The 19,418-nt window shown below is 42.6% G+C and overlaps 1 protein-coding gene across 2 annotated transcripts in view; it reads right to left on the bottom strand.

The window, feature by feature from the left end:
* Nucleotides 1-747: 747 nt before the first annotated feature.
* The window catches only part of LOC119742924 (rapamycin-insensitive companion of mTOR-like), a 71,762-nt gene continuing 53,091 nt past the window's right edge, over nt 748-19,418 (bottom strand). Inside the window, exons 20-30 of one of the 2 annotated variants that reach the window (XM_038219191.1) lie at nt 18,599-18,725; nt 17,259-17,500; nt 16,140-16,419; nt 15,447-15,539; nt 13,856-13,962; nt 11,238-12,623; nt 8,328-8,466; nt 7,024-7,399; nt 4,614-4,896; nt 2,313-2,451; nt 748-1,277 (exon numbers count right to left, since the gene is read on the bottom strand). In XM_038219191.1, coding sequence (XP_038075119.1) covers nt 1,185-1,277; nt 2,313-2,451; nt 4,614-4,896; nt 7,024-7,399; nt 8,328-8,466; nt 11,238-12,623; nt 13,856-13,962; nt 15,447-15,539; nt 16,140-16,419; nt 17,259-17,500; nt 18,599-18,725 — 3,265 coding nt within the window. In that variant the 3' untranslated portion in view covers nt 748-1,184. Of the gene's footprint in view, nt 1,278-2,312; nt 2,452-4,613; nt 4,900-7,023; nt 7,400-8,327; nt 8,467-11,237; nt 12,624-13,855; nt 13,963-15,446; nt 15,540-16,139; nt 16,420-17,258; nt 17,501-18,598; nt 18,726-19,418 lie in introns of both variants that reach the window. The other variant, XM_038219190.1, reaches the window with a different exon arrangement.

The raw sequence follows: 19,418 nt of genomic DNA on the forward strand, positions 1-19,418 counted from the left end.
AGTCCAAAAGTCAACGGCCCAAGTAAGAATTTAGGCCCGATTTCATGACGCTGCTAAGCACACAATTTTCTGCTAACTGAGCCTTAGGTCTATTTCACGGAGACCGTAAGCAGTAAGCACAGCAAGAGGCATGCTAACCTCACAAAAAAAATTTGCTAAAAAATAAGTCACGTTACAATAGAAATCTCTATGGCGCACGCAAACTCATGAATATTCACGCTGTGAAATAGTACTTAAAGGGCCCATGACATGTAATTTTTTTAAATGCAATCCTTGAATATGCACATTATTTGGGTCCCCTTTAAACTTACTTCCAATTTTCGTTATGCCATTTTGAGGGTATTTTGGTGCCTTTTTGGTTTATATGCTAATACAAATTTCCATATTCATGAGCAAAAGTGCGATGTCATTTCAGGCAGAAATCTCAATGCTACAGCTATTTCAGCACCAAACGTTGCCAGAATTTGGGATATTTTTCTGTTGTAAAATTTTCTTTTCTTTCGTGATTCGTAATCGTGTCAGTACATGGCGGTTACCCCATTGAGCGAACTTTTCTCACAACTGTCTTTAATGAGCAAATTTTGAAGTTCACAATTTGAACAGAAAACCCCTAAACTGAACGGTGCCTTCCTGAAATGACATCACAGCAACAGCGCCCTCAGTTGTCCGGAAAAGCATGGAAAATATTTTAATATTTTAAAGTAGTGCACTTTTCAATAAAATTATCCAAAAAGGATGTCAAATAGTTGTCACACAAGAGGGGTAGAAAGTTGCACAAAATATGTTCCTCAGAAAAATTAATCTCACGGACCCTTTAAGGAAACCAGAAATAAAATTGGCCCTTGCTGGCTACAAGTTTGAGGCTGTGGCTCAACTTCAGGCGAGGTCACCAATAAGCAAAGAAAATAGTTGCTTAGCAAAAACAGGTTACCAACCAAAATGCCATTTGATTTATACAGCTTGTAACTGGTCCCCATCTGATTTTGGCTTAGCACAAAAATAAGCTAAGCACCATTTTTCGCTTAGCAGTTATACAAAATCGGCTCCCGGTTACCAGTTAACAACTCCATGCCATTCAAGCAAAGGCCAGAAAGCCGGGCTACCAGTTTCTCTTATCCTAACCCAGCTGGTGCTAAAAAGATACACACCCAAATTGTATAAATTTGTAAACAATGAAATCCTGATTATTGGCAGACGACGGACAGAACGTTACTCGTTTCTTCCAGTTGTTTGCCTGCCTCCACAACTCCTTGGATCTCTTTGGCTTCTTCAAACAACTGCAAAACACAAAGTTTAAAAAAATGGTTGGAATTATTCTTGAGTAATCACAAATAAATATAGGTTTTCCAGGCCAATTTCCCAAAATGTTCATTCACTTCTGAAAATCGGTCATTCATATTCGTCTGAATTTGAGAATCGCTCTGAACACGCGTTTCATTTTCGCTACCAGAGCATTCGATTCCATTTCAGTTCAATCATTAAGTGATTGAGCAGCAACTTTCGTTTTTGTCCATTCATATTTGTTGACTTCTTTTTCGCTTTTAGAGGGCGATTTCAAACATTCACCATTCTATTTCACTTTTAGTTTAATGCATTCGGCACCAGATAAAATTAGGGGTTTCTTTTTCATTATCCATCAATTAAATTAGCTGTAAAAATCAAGTTAGAAAAGGTATGCTTGCGTAAATGAATGCACAGGTAACGTAATTAGCCGTCTGTTTCTCAAAACCGAATGCACGGACAATGAAAACGATTGAACTTTCGTTGAATTGAAATGGGATTAAAGACGTGCATTCAAATTCAGACAAAAAGGAACGACCGATTTTCAAATGGGAATGAACATTTCAGGAAAGTGGCCGGGAAAACCTATATTAAAGTTTTTGAGACTCGGCACATATCATCAAGTTGTTCACACTTAAGTGAATGCCAATGTGAGGCAAACATTCTTGGAAAAATTCGCAGGAGTTGACATTTTTTGCAACGTTGGAAAATTTGCAGCATGAACATGGATGTCATGAAGTTGCGTTCACACTTCAGTGCAGAGTATGAACCTTCCTTATCTCAGGGCTAGAAGTTTGTTGTCGACAAACCGACAAGATCGATCGGATCTCGGAAACTGCAGGCCAAGAAAGCGTGTTCATGCATGAGTCATGTGATTGTGCCATGTAATTTCTGGAAGGGGCAGTGTTTTTAGATTAAAAAAAAATCAGGCTTTTGATCCCTTCAAAAAAAAAAAAGCAGTGCGGACATGGCTATAGATGAAGCCAAATGCAAGAAACGAAGGTGAGAGTTTTGAAAAACATCAGTCTTACCAATGAGTATTTCAGATCTTGGAATAGCTCCTGAATGAAGCGTCGGGCCGACAGGCGATAGCTACAGTTGCCGAGAAGGTACGCCACGTCAGAATACAGGCAGACATTCTCAAATGTGGACGGGAATTTCTCTTTCAAGCTGATTATAAAAGAACATGTTTAATCAAATAATAGCTCACATGTTACACATAATTAACCAAAGGGTTTGTACAGGGTGAGTCAAAAAAAAAAGATTGGGACTATTGTTTTAGTGAAGTTCTGTATGTAGCACTTTCAAAATCTAGGATATGAAAGCCCAATTCATAAGCTTTCTTTTTTAATAGCAGAAGAATCATTCAAATCACTCATGTACTTTTTAAGTTATGGAATTTTAAACACAACCACCGTTTTAAGACTCTGTCCACGAATCACAAAAAAAGGTGTGCGTTCTTTCAGCAAAACCAAAACAATTCACACACACATCCCTATGTGATTTCTTTTCGTTTTGCTGAAAGAACACTGAACTTTTTTGTGATCCGTGGACAGAACCTTAAAACGGTGGTTGTGTTTAAAATTTCGTAACTTGAAAAGTACATAAGTGATTTGAATGATTCTTGTTCTAAAAGAAAGCTTATGAATTGGGCTTTCATATCCTAGATTTTGAAAGTGCTACGCGCAGAACTTCACTAAAAAAATGGTCCCGACATTTGGGTTTCGCTTTTTTTTACTCACCCTGTATATGCATGCCTTCAAATCAAAAGTAAAAACAAATTTGAATATCATTTAAAAAATCTCATTCTTAATGCTTGAAGTCTCAACAGAGAACAATCAGTGTCCCTTAACCTTGGTGGGAAGGTAACGGTGTTTGACTCATGTGGACTTGCACATGGGTTCAAACCCTGACAGGGAGCATGGGACTTGTGTTTTGGGGCAAGACACTTTACTACAATTGCTCCTCTCCACCCAGGAGTATAGATGGGTACGTGTGACGGTAGAGACCAGATTGCACTGATGCTTGTGTTCTTGGGGAAGACACTTTACTACGATTGCCTCTCTCCACCCAGGAGTATAAATGGGTACCTGTGAGGGTAGAGACCAGGTTGCACTGATGCTTGTGTTCTTGGGCAAGACACTTTACTACAATTGCCTCTCTCCACCCAGGAGTATAAATGGGTACCTGTGAGGGTAGAGACCAGATTGCACTGATGCTTGTGGTCTTAGGCAAGACACTTTACTACAATTGCCTCTCTCCACCCAGGAGTATAAATGGGTACCTGTAAAGGTAGAGACCGCATTGTCTTGATCTCTATCTGCTGCAGAAAAATGGTCTCATAGCCTGATGAACAGTGGTAATGATTGTGTCTGTGAAGCACTTTCAGACTTTGGTATAAAATGCTATACATATATCATAAAATTATTATTATAATAACATGCACACGAGCGAGGCGCTACTTCACTAATTTCCATTGGTGGAATAGTCTATTGGTTTAAAAGATGAGTGCATTAGGCCAAAAAAAAAAAGTCTCCGTTTCTGGTATGCGCGCGCGTCGCCCTAGCCATGAGCGTCGGCAACATTAAAAAAAAAATTTTCAATGTAAGATGATGTCTCAAAACCGCTAAACTCACTGGTTTGACTGGAATCCTGCTAATGCACAATTTTAACTTGTTTTTAGATGGGGTTACGATCGAGTATAAGCTTTATGTAGCCTCTCTGTGCTCCCATTTATTTTGCACTAAAATTAGTCGGGCACCATTTGCAGACGGTGTTGTAATTTTGTAATTGTGCGTCTGGAAGCCAGACTGACGGAGCACTGTCGTGTATCTGGAACCTGTAAACGCTTTTTAGTTAGCTCAATATACTTCTCAAGCCTCATGGCCTTACTGAGGTCACCTAAAGCTGCACTCTGAAGGATATCTTGAGAGTTTTAAGCAGAGATGCCACCGATATATCAATAAAAAGCCTGAAACACTACTAAAAAACCTGAAACTACCCTTACCCCCTTTCAAAAATGAGTTTTCTGGATGTTTCAGACCAAATCCAGCACTTTTAATTTGTCACATTTTTGTGAAAAAAACTGAAGTCAGGTTAAAACCTGAAAAGTGGCATCTCTGTTTAAGGGGATCGAAGCGTCATCTGCAACATCAGCCGACATTTGAAGAGAAAAAAAATTGGGTTAAAAAAAAATTTAAATTTTTTTTAAAAACACGCGTTGCCGCACCACTTTTGGGGCAAGCTCAATACCAGAAACTGGAGACTTTTTTTTTTGGCCTTGGACACATATTTTGTTTTTCAGCACTGTCATTCAATTTTCTTATCTTTACCTCAACAGTCCTTGCTCTTGTGCCTTCATCCCAACAGAGCTACCCAAGTTGATGACGAGGCGTAGGACCTCTTTCCGGATCATGGCGCGGCCTTTCGGCGTGTCCTGCCGCATGCGGCTGGACTGGTTGGAATCGGAGCTGCTGTGGCCGCTGCCTGTGCTAGTCGACGACATGTCGGCGCTGTTTGGCGTGTAGCGTCCGCTGGCCGCGCTGGAGCCGCGCAGGCGGGGTCGGGTCGGGGGCAGGTTGCTGTCGGCCTCGCTGATGGACCGCAGCCGGTCATCTTCTGTCAAACAAAGAAGGTCATCAAATACGGGCAGTTCCACAGATTTAGAAACCTCAATGCCAACATTTCCAATTGATCCCAATGAAAAACGTGTATATCAGTTTGAAGCTTATTATCTGCATTTTACCGTAATGTACCTGAATCCATCAAAATCCACACCCCTGTTTTGGAGGATTTCGGCGGATAACCTCCATATTGAAAAAGTTGGGGGATTTTGATGGATTCAGGACATTAAGCCTAGCGATACTGCAGGATTTTGATGGATTCAGGATACCTCCATATTGAGCAGTTGGGGGACTTTGATGGATTCAGGATCTCAACAGTTTAACTCCTTGGCCATATGTTTGGTGTGTACGAAGATTCTGATGGACTCACTGGTGGATTCTGATGGACTCAGGACACCAACATTTTTGGCATAACAAAATTGGTGGATCTTGGCGGATTCAGGATACTTTCTAGTAAAAGTGCTGAAGGGGTTAGGTTTAAACTGTGTTATGGTATGTGCCTCTCGCCACTAGTCGTTAACAAATCCTTATATGGAGATTGGAGAAAGCATGGCACGTACTGCGCGATGTGGTGTAGAACACGGCGGTGCTGGTGTAGTGTGAATTTAGAACTCTCCAAATACGGACTCATTAGTAGTATTGCGCATGCCTAAGCGAACATTGTGAATGTTCAACCAATGAAAGGGTAAAAGGGACCAGATTTCATGGGAGTCCAAAATTCATGTGACACCGGAAAAGTGTTTAAAACCAGCCGGTGTTTTATCAACAGTTTAAGACTGGCCACGTGACAGGCTCTCGACCAATTGTCTCAGGTATTTATGAATGAAATACAGTTTAATTCTGTTCCAATGTTCAACAGTTCAGGCGTTGCTTGCAACTGAGAAGAATTAACTAATGGGTACACAAAAAATCAATTTGTCCGAGTGCTTCCAACACCAGAATGTTTTGAGCAGATTTCTACTACAGCAAAAAAGTTGGATGTATTTTTTTTTTATTAAATCATATTCATAAATACCTCAGACAGTTTAGCTATTCCTATTGGTCGAGAGCCCGTCACGTGGCCGGTCTTAAACGGATGATAAAGACATGGCTAGCTGGTCTTAAACACTTTTCCAGTGTCACATAAAATGTGGACTCCTAAAAATCCAGTGCCTCTTACCATTTCATTGGTTGAACGTTCACAATCCTCACGTAGGCATGCGCAACACTACCAGCGAGTCAGAATTTTATAGTTCTAAATTCAAAACGCAACGCCCCAGGTGCGTTCTGCGCGACATCGCGCAGAACATGCTACGCGCGCGTCAATCTCCATAAAAGGGTTGTTTACATCTTACTCGCCAGCTGAACACTCCATTATTTTGCTAGAGGGATGTTTCAAAAAGCATGAAGTGAACTTGTTGAACAAAACCGGGATTTTGTGAACGAATTATTTGATTTTTTTTTACCGAAAAGGTATTTATGAATGGGAATAAATGTGTGCTCGGTCGGTATTTATCACTCTGTTTAAGACCGCTTAGAGTCTGGGTGCTGATAATTACCCTCGCCTCCGGCTCGGGTAATTATCAGCACCCAGACTCTAAGCGGTCTTAAACAGAGTGATAAAAACCCTTGGAGCACACATTCATTCCCTTAGTAACTGATTGATGAATTTTAACTGTAAATCTCCATAAAAGGGTTGTTTACATCTTACTCGCCAGCTGAACACTCCATTATTTTGCTAGAGGGATGTTTCAAAAAGCATGAAGTGAACTTGTTGAACAAAACCGGGATTTTTTGAACGAATTATTTGATTTTTTTTTACCGAAAAGGTATTTATGAATGGGAATAAATGTGTGCTCGGTCGGTATTTATCACTCTGTTTAAGACCGCTTAGAGTCTGGGTGCTGATAATTACCCTCGCCTCCGGCTCGGGTAATTATCAGCACCCAGACTCTAAGCGGTCTTAAACAGAGTGATAAAAACCCTTGGAGCACACATTCATTCCCTTAGTAACTGATTGATGAATTTTAACTGTAAATAAGCATACTGTTGAGTTGTACATCTGACACCGTGGAACTGCCCATAAATAAATAAAACTATTTGAAAAAAATTAACAGTAAGCTGGTGGTAAATACAATACCTTCTTCGTCAGCTTCGTAGGTGCTGCGCGCCCTCATTTTAGTGCACAGCAGGCAGTGTTCTGCCTGATGCTTGGTGTCCTCCGTGAATTCCACCTCGGCTCGCGCCGCGCCGCTTCCCTTGCGTCCCCGATACTCGCTCTGCGTGTCGTAGCTAGCGTCGACGGGGGGCTCGGCGAAACGGGAGATATCCGAGGGCTCCATCGGGTTGTCCGAGTCGCTGTCCGAGTCGGCCTGCCGGTGGCGTTCCTCGTGACGGAGCCGGCCGTCGGGGATCAGCGCCGAGGGGTCCAGGCAGGAGAACTCCTGGAAGCCTGAGGTGTTGGAGGAGGTACGGGACGGTGGCCGGCGTCCACCGCGGTACTGACTCTCATCAGTCTAAGGTCATAGAAGAAGAAAAAAGACACAAAAGGTTCAATCAAGTCTCTTAGGGGTGATATTCGGGAAAAAAGAAAAATCTGTGAAACAATTGGGGGGGGGGGTTGAAGGTTGGCGATGGCCCCAGAGCAATGCAGGGTCCACGATGTACAAGTTTGTATTTCCCTGAACGATGATTTTTTTCAAATACCGCCCCCAATTTACCAAATTTAGTTAGTCCACATTTTGTTAGCAATTGGTTACACATCCGTGAACGGGTGCAAGCCAGCTAGTCTGGTTCCCTGACCTGTTGATTTTCCAATGTCTATAAATTGCTCCGTTTCGTCTGAAGTAGGGTCAGGGAACCAGACTATAGACAAAAACAACATTTTTTTCTCTTCATTTTTCCAGCATCTATGAACATACAACTTTAAACAGGTCAGTGTGACAACATTTGCTATAAAATACTAACCCCCATACTAAAATCCATTCATTTCTGAAAAGTACAGCAAAAGCAAATGTTGTATATTACCTTTAAAACTCATACAAATTGTATATTTAAGGCCAAAAAAAAAGTCTCCGGTTTCTGGTATTGAGCTTGCCCCAAAAGTGGTGCGGCGACGCGGCTTTTTTTTTTTTTTTTTACTTTTTTTTCCCTTCAAATGTCGGCTGATGACTGCAAATGGTGCCTGACTAAATTTAGTGCAAAATGTATGGGAGCCCAGAGTGGCCACACAAAGCTTATACCCGATCATATCCCCATCAAAAAAACACGTTAAAATTGTGCAGCAGCAGGATTCCAGTGAAACCAGTGAGTTTGGCAGTTTTGAGACATCATCTTACATTGAAATTTTTTTTTTTAAATTTTGCTGACGCTCCTAACTACAGCGACGCACACACATACCAGAAACCGGAGCCTTTTTTTTGTTGGCCTAATATAAAAACTCACATGAAATATGAGACTGACGTCGACCGGCAGGCACAGCCCGAGGTACTCTCCGCCATGTGACTGGGAGAGAGTCTGTGTGTTGGAGCGTGGCTTGGGCATTCCTAGTATGACATCCAGTGAGTTGATGCTCACCGTCCCGCTATTGTTGGACAGACAGAGGGATAGACATTGAAACACACTTTCAGACAGTTCAATATTAGGTGCAGTGGAACCCTGCTGTACCGAACACCGCTATACCAAACATTTGGCTATACCGAACATCATCCTTGGCTCCTGGTTTTAATGTACAAAACGTACCGAACATCTTTGTTGAAAAAAGTCAACAGATTAACCAAAAAACCCTACTGGTTGTACACGTATTAAACACAGTTTGGGCCACTTTTAGTTCCCGAACATCAAACCATCCATGGTTACATCAAGTTTGAATGTTGAAGAGCGATAGATGACTATTATTTCCCCAAGGAATAAAAGGGAAAACCACCCACTGCTTAAGTTTTGTGACAACTCCTCGTGCGGCCGCGGGATGTGAGAAATGCCAGTTCAGTGACTTCACTATTGGTCAAATTTGGCGGTTCAATCGCTATACTTAACGATCGTTATTACGAACACTTTCTGTGGATCCCACGCTGTTCGTTATAGGGGTGCTCCACTGTATAAACACTGCATACTCAGTGTGTTACATGCCACGAGAAATTGAGAAAAAATATCACCCAGATGGGACTCGAACCCACAACCTCCTGCTTTCTAGTGCAGACAACTGACCACTCGACCACCGAGCTAACGGGATCGGCTGGCTGGTTGGAATCCAATGTAGCAGCGGGTACCGCAATGAAACTATTCATAAGATGGAATTTGCGTCGGGGTGATGTATAGGGTGAGTCACAAAAAACGGAAACCCAAATGTTGGGACCATTGTTTTAAGGAAGTTCTGCATGTAACATTTTCAAAATCTAGGATATGAAAGCTCAATTCATAAGCTTTGTTTTAGTACAAGAATCATTCATATCACTCATGTAAAAAAGTTCAGTGTTCTTTCAGCAAAACGAAAACAAATCACATAGGGATGTGCGTGAATTGTTTTTGTTTTGCTGAAAGAACGCACACCTTTTCTGTGATCCGTGGACAGAACCTTAAAGCGGTGGTTGTGTTTAAAATTCTGTAACTTGAACAGTACATTTGAATGATACTTGTACTAAAAGAAAGCTTATGAATTGGGCTTTCATATCCTAGATTTTGAAAGTGCTACATCCAGAACTTCCCTAACTCAATGGTCCCAACATTTGGGTTTGTTTTTTACTCACCCTGTATGTAATTGAATATTAGGTTTTGCCCTTCACCGATATATAAACACTATATACTCAGTGTGTTACCCTCCGAGTAAACAAATTTTGCTGGGTTCCACACAATCAGTGTAAAACATTGAGGACTGGCACAAATATTATCTGCTTCGTTTGGTGAAACTATACCTCCAAGTCAGCAGGTCATGGGTCCGAGTCCCACCCGAGTATGCTTGTGTATTTTTATTTGAAAGACCTTGGACTACACAGAGTATACAAGGTGAGTAAAACAAACGAAACCCAACTGGCAGGACTAATTTTCTTATGAAGTTTTGCCTTTAGGAAGTGTTCTTTCAGCAAAACGAAAACACTTCTCATAGGGATGCATGTGAATTGTTTTCGTTTTACTGAAAGAACACATACCTTTTTTTGTGATCTATGGACAGAACTTCAAAACAGTGTTTGTGTTCAAAATTCAGTAACTCGAAAAGTACATGAGTGATTTGAATGATTCTTGTACTAAAAGAAAGCTTATGAATTGGGCTTTCATATCCTAGATTTTGAAAGTGCTACAGGCAAAACATTGGTCCTGCTGTTTGGATTTCATTTTTTTTTACTCACCCTGTAGTAGTGCTTATAAATACATCAGTGAAGGGCAAAAATCAAATACTGAATTCTCTCTGACGCAACTTCCATCTTACAAAAATAGCCTTCGGGTGCTACTTTGGTTGCTAAGCATATGGTACTTTTTCAGCCATTGTATAGTCTTTTGGCAAAATAGTAAAACATAGCAAAAAACATGTGATGTGCGCTTGGCCAATCACAACACAAAATTTGTCAATGACTGTTTAATGAAAACACACCCTTGGAGTAAAAAAAAATATATTGAAGAGTAGTTTTACAACAATTTAAAATTTAGTAGAAATTCATATGCAATCTCCCAAACTTTGTTATGATGAAATTATAACACCTCACCTCATGAAAATTATAACACCTCACCGCATTATAACACCTCACCCACAGATTCTGTGTCTTGATTGGCCGAGAGCTAGTCACATGTTACTTCCTATTTTTGCTATCTTTCAGTGCCAGCCAAAAGTACTATACCCATAGCAACTAAAGACCTTTACCCGTAGCAACCAAAGTACTATACCCACTGTGTGCAAAAATGCATAGGGGTGTTTGTGTTGCCCGTTGCGCATTGCCCGTTGTGCGTATTGTATCCAAGCGCGCTACAGAGCTGGGTTCAAACATTTCGTGAAGGGGTAGTTACAAAAAGTGCAAGTTAATTTTCAACTAATTTCGTATTCAAATTGAAGTTAATTTTTATTACATTCAAATTAAATTAATCAGTTATCGCCTAAAATCAAGCATAATCTGTGGGAGAGGTGTTATAAAACAAATATTGACTGCTTTATCTCGTGGTGTAGTAAAACTATCCTCCCTCGGTGATCCATGGAACATTCTATTTTCCCTTGGCTATGCTTCATGGATCACCTCGAGAGGCTAGTTTTACTACACCACTCGAAGCAGTCAATATTTGTATACTAGCTGACTCTATAGTGAGCAAAAATGCGAAACTGCGAAACATTAAATATTTCCTGTCTACAGTATTTGCACAGAAATTACTTACTCAACTAAGAGTCCTTTCTTCCTCTCCTGCACATGATAGGCCAGTTCATCATGGCTACCTATAGATGCCGGTCTCGGGGTATTTTGACTTGATGGGTCCCCTGACACCTGACGATGAATACGCAATGCCTTCAGGGCTGCATAGCCATGCGCGTCGCGACTGGTCGTGAACACGGCGCTCGTTTCCAACACATTGGAATACGGCGTGTTGAAGCTGGAGGAGACGGTCTTGGACAGCCGCCTCATGAAGCTGGGAGTCCGGTTCAAATTGTGCTTCCGTCGCAGCGTGTCGGAAGAGTGGATCCCTTTAACGGTCTGGCTGCTGGTGATGGTGTTGACGCTGGAGTTGGAGGATTCCGGCGGGGGGCTGTTGGGGTTGGAGTGGAGGGAGCTGATTCCGCTGGTCTGGGTGGTGTCGGTGGCAAAGCTCTCGCTGCGACTCTTGGTCCCGAAGCTGCTGCGTCCGCTCTCATTGCTGTCGCAGCGTCGGTTGAACGTCCGCTCCCGCATGGAATGCGCCCGGAGCCTCTCCGGGGTGCTCTGCGATTGGAAGCGGGCCATGTTGGGGTTGGGCGAGGCCGAGCGGTGCGGCTTGGAGCTGGCGTCGCTGTTGCTGCGGAGCTTGGTCAGCCGTTGGCCGTTCTTCCGCTGGCCGTTACCGGGCTCCTCCATCGCGGGCATGGTGGCCACGCGGCGCAGGATGCTGCTGCGCGGCAGGGCCCCCGTGTGCCCGATGGTTGCATATTTGGCGTATCTTGCATTGTCGTGGTTGGGCGTCCGCTGCGGCAGGTCGCTGTGGGAGCCCGACCGCGTCCGCACCACAATGTCCGCGCTGATGCCTCGAGTCCTCATCTCCACCTCGCTGGAGCTCATGCGAGTCCTGTGCTCCACAGCCAACATTTTCGTGGGGCTGGATTTAGTCCGGTCCCTCCTCCCAATCCTCTGGACGGGAGGAGCCAGGGATGGTGACTTCTCGTCCGTGACATACTGCTGGTCCCCTTCCTCCTCCTCCTCCTCCTCCGAGAATCCCGGCTGTGGGCTGGCGCTCCGGTAAGGACTCACCTCCCCGCTAACAAAAAACACATTCTTCCCATCCGGATCGTTCTCGACAACTAACTTCGGACTCTCAAGCTCGGGGAGCTTCTCCGCCAATTCCATTTTGGGGCTGTCCAGGGTGTAGGTTGACTCACTCATGGTGGAGTAGGGGGACGCCGGCGGGCCCGTGGGGTCTGTAAACCGGCCCAACTCGTCGAAGATGTTGTTCCGTTCTTCCAGGACTGGGAAGTAGGCCATGCGGGTGTGGCGAACGCTCTCCCAACCCAGGGAGCTCAGGAGGTCTGCACCCGGACGAGTCTTGGAGAAGAGGCCCAGCACATAGAAGCACGTTCTGCAGATGACAAACAGCAACAATGACACAACGTTCTCTCACATAATCATCATTTGCCCTGAACCCTTTTGAGAGGAGTATGCTTTTGCTCAACACGAATATTCACAACAGGACCTTTTTTGCATTAATTGTTAATGAATTAAAGTAACAAAACAAACCTCCGAGATGGCTGATGAATGCAATCATTCTTTAGGTCACATTCAAATGACGTCATTTCCTACAGACCATCCACGTGCACCGTGCATAACACGCATTGTGCTTGATTGCGTAATATATGGGCAATTCCACGGTAACTCACGTTACATTTTTGATGTACTTTTGAGTTTCCTTGGGCTGTAATTACCTGACTGAAAAGGTTTAATAACTGTTATCCCCATGGAAGATAGAATAGACCTAGACCTACCTAAGCACCAAAGATGACATCCTGAAAGAAGTGTCATGTATGATAAACAAGACGCACAAAATCGGTTACTCACGTTACATTTTCGTAACGTGAGTAACCGTGGAATTGCCCATATGCAGTTGAAGTTCTCCTACAGAGATGGCCGTCATTGAGCAAGCCCTATAGACTATTCTGTCAAACAAAATTAGAAGCCGTTTTTGAGGTGGAACCACGTCTGCGCATCTAGCCCCCCCAAAAAAGCCAATGATTAGTAAGATTTGAGGCTTTGCATGGTGAAGATACTAAATAATGAAAGGTTTGCGGAAACACCATGTGCGAATAATTTCTCAACTAAGAGAATGGTTCTGAAAAGAACCAGAGGTATAAACTCGACGTTCCGGTCAGTATGCTCTGACCTCTCCTGAAGACGGTCAGAGCATACTGACCTGAAGACGGTCAGAGCATACTGACCGGAACGTCGAGTTTATACCTCTGGTTCTTTTTAGAACCATTCTCTTAGTTGAGAAATTATTCGCACATGGTGTTTCCGCAAACCTTTCATTATTTAAGCCAATGATTGAAAATGGTTTTTAAAAAAGTGTTGTGCCCAACAATACGCGCACGTCTTCTCAACATGTATAGTAACCGCAGAGCTAAAAATTCAACAAGTTATTTGTTATGTGCCCTACTGCGGATTTTGAGCAATTTCGTTGCTTCGAACTAACAAAATATAGAAAGAGCAATGACCCTACCAGTATGTACCTTTAAGGACCTATAAGAGATTTTCAAGATTTTGGGAAGATAGGGTCAGATATACATTGGTTTTATAGTCAGATGATTGCGGTCTTACCCTCTTACTGAGAAGACTTCACATTCCTCTGCCAGTCGGATGATATCAGGTACGATAGATTCCGATGACAGTAACTGGAGTCCGTACGAGGCAGTTCCTGTGTGACCCTAGGGGGGCACAAGGGGTGCAAAAATATTTGAGGCAAGCAATGGAACATAAGAAACATCAAGCATGGCAGCAATATAAATTTAGTTTGATTTCCAATTTTCGATTGAACAAGTGTGAATCAAACCTGCCACCTTACAGGTAAGGGACAAAATTTGAAAAAATTCAAAAATGAAAGTGTCAAAATATCATGAAATGTCCTACTTGATTGAGAGTAAATAATAGGTCAAGCATTATGTGAAACCAGCGTACCAGAGTGACGGGTTTGAATCCTCACTCAAGTCAACTTACTTTGCAATGCCCAAAATTGCGAACCTACAATCCTGGCCAAATCTCACTGGGCCCCCAACCCCCCGTTCAATGTTGTCTGTCATTGTGCGGTGTGTGCTCCATCAGCTGAAGAGAACAACATTGACCGGGGGAGCGGGGGAGTGGGTGACCGTGGGTGGCTAAGGCTATTTCCAAGTGTCCCGACCATTTTGGCCGGGATTGTAGTCAGTACCCCATGTGGTCAATAACAGTTAATACATCAATCCATTGTTCTCTCCCCCCCCCCTTTCCAGCAGTGCCCCTGGATGGCGATTTTGGTGCCCCAGGGTGGTGATTCTGGTGCCCCAGGGTGGGGATTCTGATCCCCTCCAATCAATGCGAAATAAACATCACTCCTTACCCGAAAAACCAAGTGTTCTTTTATTGGTCTATTTATATGGAATAAGGGCCTTTTTCCACTGAAGAACTCAATTTCCCCAGCATAAAAATCATTAAAAACCTTCCCACCAAAATATATTTTGCCCTAGTAAATTTTATTAAAGCTGCCCAATTATTTATGTCAGTGTTAAGATCATCTACTCAATGAGCTGTCGGCTTAAAGTTCATTGTTGCATAACATTACATAACATAACAATCAAATGTCATGCCCTTTCAAATGTTAAGATGGGCTTCATTGTTAGCACGTTTTTTCAAATGATAATGTTCAAGCATGCATTGGTGCATTTTGTGTTAACAGTGTTTCAATGCCCGAGAGAAAGATGGTACCTTTATTTATATTTTGATGATATTAAAGTAACACAACGAAAAGAAAAAGAATTTGAAATAGCAATCCTTGTTTGAAGTGTGCTAATATTGTGCCTTCAAATAAAGCTCCGATAGCTGAGCTCAGTCAAGCGAAGGGAATGTATACCTCTGTGGACAAACAGGTTTCGCACATGAAATGTTCAAATTAGCACAGCTCAACAACAAAATGTGCAAATGCAATGATTTTTTCTTCACATTTGCTTAAAGGCCAGTACTTTAATAGCTACTAATCGACAGTTAAAAATAATTTTTAAAAATAGGTGAAAATTGCTGTCAAATTTGGGTGTCATTTTTTTGAACCACCCTGTACAGTTTATGAAGTTACGTCGGTGGAGAGTAAACCCCAATATTAAATTGACATTTCCCGACATAAAAAAAAAAAAAAATTCCATCATATGAACAGAATGCATACCAGTGCCCACAGAGCAGCTTTAAGACTGAGAATGCTGGAGTAACTACTGATGTCTCCATACCGAACGATGTCACATAACGTATGAAGGTGTTGCTGTAGGTAGGAAAAATAAAAAGTTTCAAAGTGTGAAGAAAAAAATTATGTCATGATAATTTATATTGTTAATAGCTGAATTAATAAATGAGATATAAGCTGTTTAAATAAATGCTACGCTTTAAGACTTTAAACATTTTGATTTCAGTATGCAATGATAAAAAGTCTGTGAAGTTTCTTGCAAGAACTTTATGAAATAACTATGTTGTGGTGCTGCCAGGCTGGTCATTAGTCTGCTCCCTTACATATTGCGCTACTTAACAAGCGTTTACAGATTCCAGATACACCACCATCGCTCCCCCAGTCTGGCTTCCAGACCAATAATTACAAAATTACAACACCGTCTGCAAATGGTGCCCGACTAAATTTAGTGCAAATACATGGGAGCCCAGAGAGGCCACATAAAGCCTATACCCGATGGTAACCCCATCAATTGTGAAGCAGCAGTCAAACCAGTGAGATTGGCGGTTTTGAGAGATCATCTTACATTGAAAAAAAAATACTTTAAATTTTGCCAACACGCATGGCTACTGCGATGTGTGCGCAGACCAAAACCAGAGACTTTTTTTGGCCCAAGATTAGCACTTTTAGACTCCTTGCCTGTTTTTCCAATGTCTCTGAGCCCCCTCTATGCTGCACCAGCTGGCCGTACAGATGAACAGGCACGTAGACGTCCCGTCGTTTTCGTTTCTCGTTTTGCGACCGTCGCACAAAGCCGCCCTCGTAGACTGGTTTCTGGTAGCACGTGAACGCCTCGTTGATTTCCGTCTCCACCAGCGTGACGTACTTGCGGTTGTAGACTGAGCGCCACTTCTCCAACTCATGGGTGACGAAGTTGACTTCCGAGAGATACTTGAAGCCCTTGGGTGTCGACAGAAACCTGAAAATTTTATGAATTTGTTTCCTAGTTTAATTTTCTTCTTTCTGCTCTTAAGGGTTACTAAAAAGTGCAGCGGCTGCAGCCTCACAGCCTGAGGAAAAGTACCAAGAAAGACAAATGAAGAAATGTTCCTTTTAGATGTTGGAAGAAAACACCCTGGGGATGATATTCCTGTGAAAACCTACAGAATCAGGTAGGGACTGAAATATCAATGCACAATGTCAGTCTGGGTAGGATCTGAACCTGGAGCACAGACGATGGAAGTGAAAAAAAAAGGCCCCAGCTAGTGAACAATAACATATATTATTATTATTGTTTGTTTATTAAAATTGAACTTGTTGCCAATGGCTAAATTGAGTCAATTTTTACAATACCCAAATTATAACCCTTCTAATCTCCCAAACCTTGTTGGGAGTAGCACCCCTCCATCCCCGATATTCATTGGAGAGACTCCCTTCCCATCCCAACCTCCAGTTATTGAAGCTCCCCTAAATCCCCGTATCTTGTTAGGAGTAGCACCCCTCTGTTGCAGGAGGGACTCTCCTCCCATCCCAACTTCCAAATTACAATCCCCTAAAACCCATACCTTGTTAGGAGTAGCACCACTGTCCTCTATATGCATAGAGACTCCCTCCAATATCACATAAAGAAGTGCCTTGTTAGGAGTAGCACCCCTCTGTCCCTTCTATGCATAGGGGAAACTCCCTCATAACCCAACCTCCAAATAAACTTCCTTATCAAACCGTGCCTTGTTAGGAGTAGCACCCTCGTCCCCCATGTGCACAGGACACCCACCTCCATTCCAATATCCAAATAATAACCCTTCTAATCTCCCATACCTTGTTAGGAGGAGCACCCCTCTGTCGCCCATATGCAGCAATGAGGGCCTGATCTGCACCAAGCTATGCAGGTTCGTGTCATCCTCGCAAGCCTCTTCGATGATCTCGACGGCTTCCGATGCCACCGTGGAGCTCTTGTCGTAGAGCTGCGTGACCAGCATCTCCATACCCCAATTCTGAAAGAATGGAATCTGGGCGCGGAGTTGCACCCTCAGGTGACCCGTGGCGTACAAGCGCATGGACTGGGTTTGGGTACAGAAGAAGAGGTAACATTTAAACACCTGAGTCAAGCGAGGCAGAACCTTTTTTTTAAAAGCCTGATGTGCCATGATGCATCATAGAGGGCGATAAAAATACTTTTGTTGTACCTCTGTCTTGAATACTGTATTTTCATTGGTCTAGAACGATCCGGTGTTAAGTTTATAAAAAGTCATGTCGCACTCTCTGTGGATATCACGTATGTGATATCCCACAGGGAGTGTGCTATGACTTTGTACGTATGGTACATACATGTACAGTGTGAAATGCTTGTATCGTTGGTACCCATGCTATTTTCACCATGATTTCACAAATGAGTGGGAGCAGCGAACTAGCAGATGATCAGCTTCGCCTCGGGTGCTATCTGCCCCTTGGGTGTTCAAAACATCATATCCCACATCACAGCAGTCAACAATTGCTAAATATGCCCATTTGTATTAAAAGACGTATCCTCTCTTGAGTGATCCCAGGTTTGAAGTCTTGCTTGTATTGATAGCATCGTGACTTTGGGCATGATCCCTGGCTACATGACAAATAAGGTTTATGGCCTCTGACTAGCGCCCCTTGAACAAACTCATTGACAAAATGGGGAACACCAACATACGGCTGGATAGCTCAGTTGGTAGAACACCGTAAGGCCAAAAAAAAGAGTCTCCGGTTTCTGGTATGGAGCTTGCCCCAAAAGTGGTGCGGCGACGGGTTTTTGTTGTTGTTTTTTTTTACTTTTGTCTTCTTCAAATGTCGGCTGAGGACTGCAAATGGTGCCCGACTAAATTTAGTGCAAAATGTATTGGAGCCCACAGAGGCCACATAAAGCTTATACTCGATCATAACCCCATCTAAAAACACATTAAAATTGTGCAGCAGCATGATTCCAGTCAAACCAGTGAGTTTGGCAGTTTTGAGACATCATCTTACATTTTTTTAAATTTTGCCGACGCACATGGCTACGGCAACGCGCACATACCAGAAACCGGAGATTTTTTTTGGGCCTAACAGCAATCTAAAGGTCACAGGTGCAAGCCCCGCTACAGTAATTATCAAATATACACCCATTTTTGAAGAAAGTGTGGACTTGTTACCTCTGACGTTGAGGTGAGCAGTTTACTGAGGATGGTTCTACCCAGGCCTTCCCGGCTGCAGTTCAGGCAAGTGGTGATGAGCTTCTGTAGTACCTCGGGACCCTTGGAGGAACACAGGTCCAGAATGCTGGTAGGGAAAGATACAAACCTTATTCATAAATATCTAATACAGTTTACCCATTCCTATTGGTTAAGAGCCTGTCACATGGGTGGTTTTAAACAGCTGATTAAACATTGGCTGGTTTGAAACACTTTATTTCTGCACCGCTGTATATAAAGGCCTCTTTTATCGACATGTCAAAAAAGTAAAATATTGAGAAAAAAAAAGTAAATGATGAAAAACAAAGGCCATTAAAGTTTCAAGTTTTCAAGAAAAAAGATGCCAATTCTAGCGTGATTCTACCGCGATAGGTCAATCGATACGGACTTAAAGGGAATGTACATCATTGGCTTTTGCTGTAATTTTCAAAAATGAACTATTTCAGGGGTAAATATAATAGATCAAATATTGTTACACTGACATGTTTGAAGTTTTGTGTACGGAAAAGCCAAGAAAAACAAAAATGTTCAAGTAGTCTGGTTCCCTGACTCCACTAAAGATGAAATGGATCAATTCATAGATGCCGGAAAATTGTAAGGTAAGGGAACCAGTCTAGCTGGCCTGCATCCGTTTATGAACATGTAACCAATAGCAAACAAAATTTTAACTGAAAAAATGGTAAATTTGGAGTAGTAGTTGAAAAATAGTTGGGTTTTTCCAACGGTGATCGGCCGACCACCGTTGGAAATGTATACAAAAGTACCATTTTCTTGAAAATGA

This window comes from Patiria miniata, unplaced genomic scaffold, assembly GCF_015706575.1.
Source record: "Patiria miniata isolate m_02_andy unplaced genomic scaffold, ASM1570657v1 HiC_scaffold_6, whole genome shotgun sequence".
NCBI classification, from domain to species: domain Eukaryota; kingdom Metazoa; phylum Echinodermata; class Asteroidea; order Valvatida; family Asterinidae; genus Patiria; species Patiria miniata.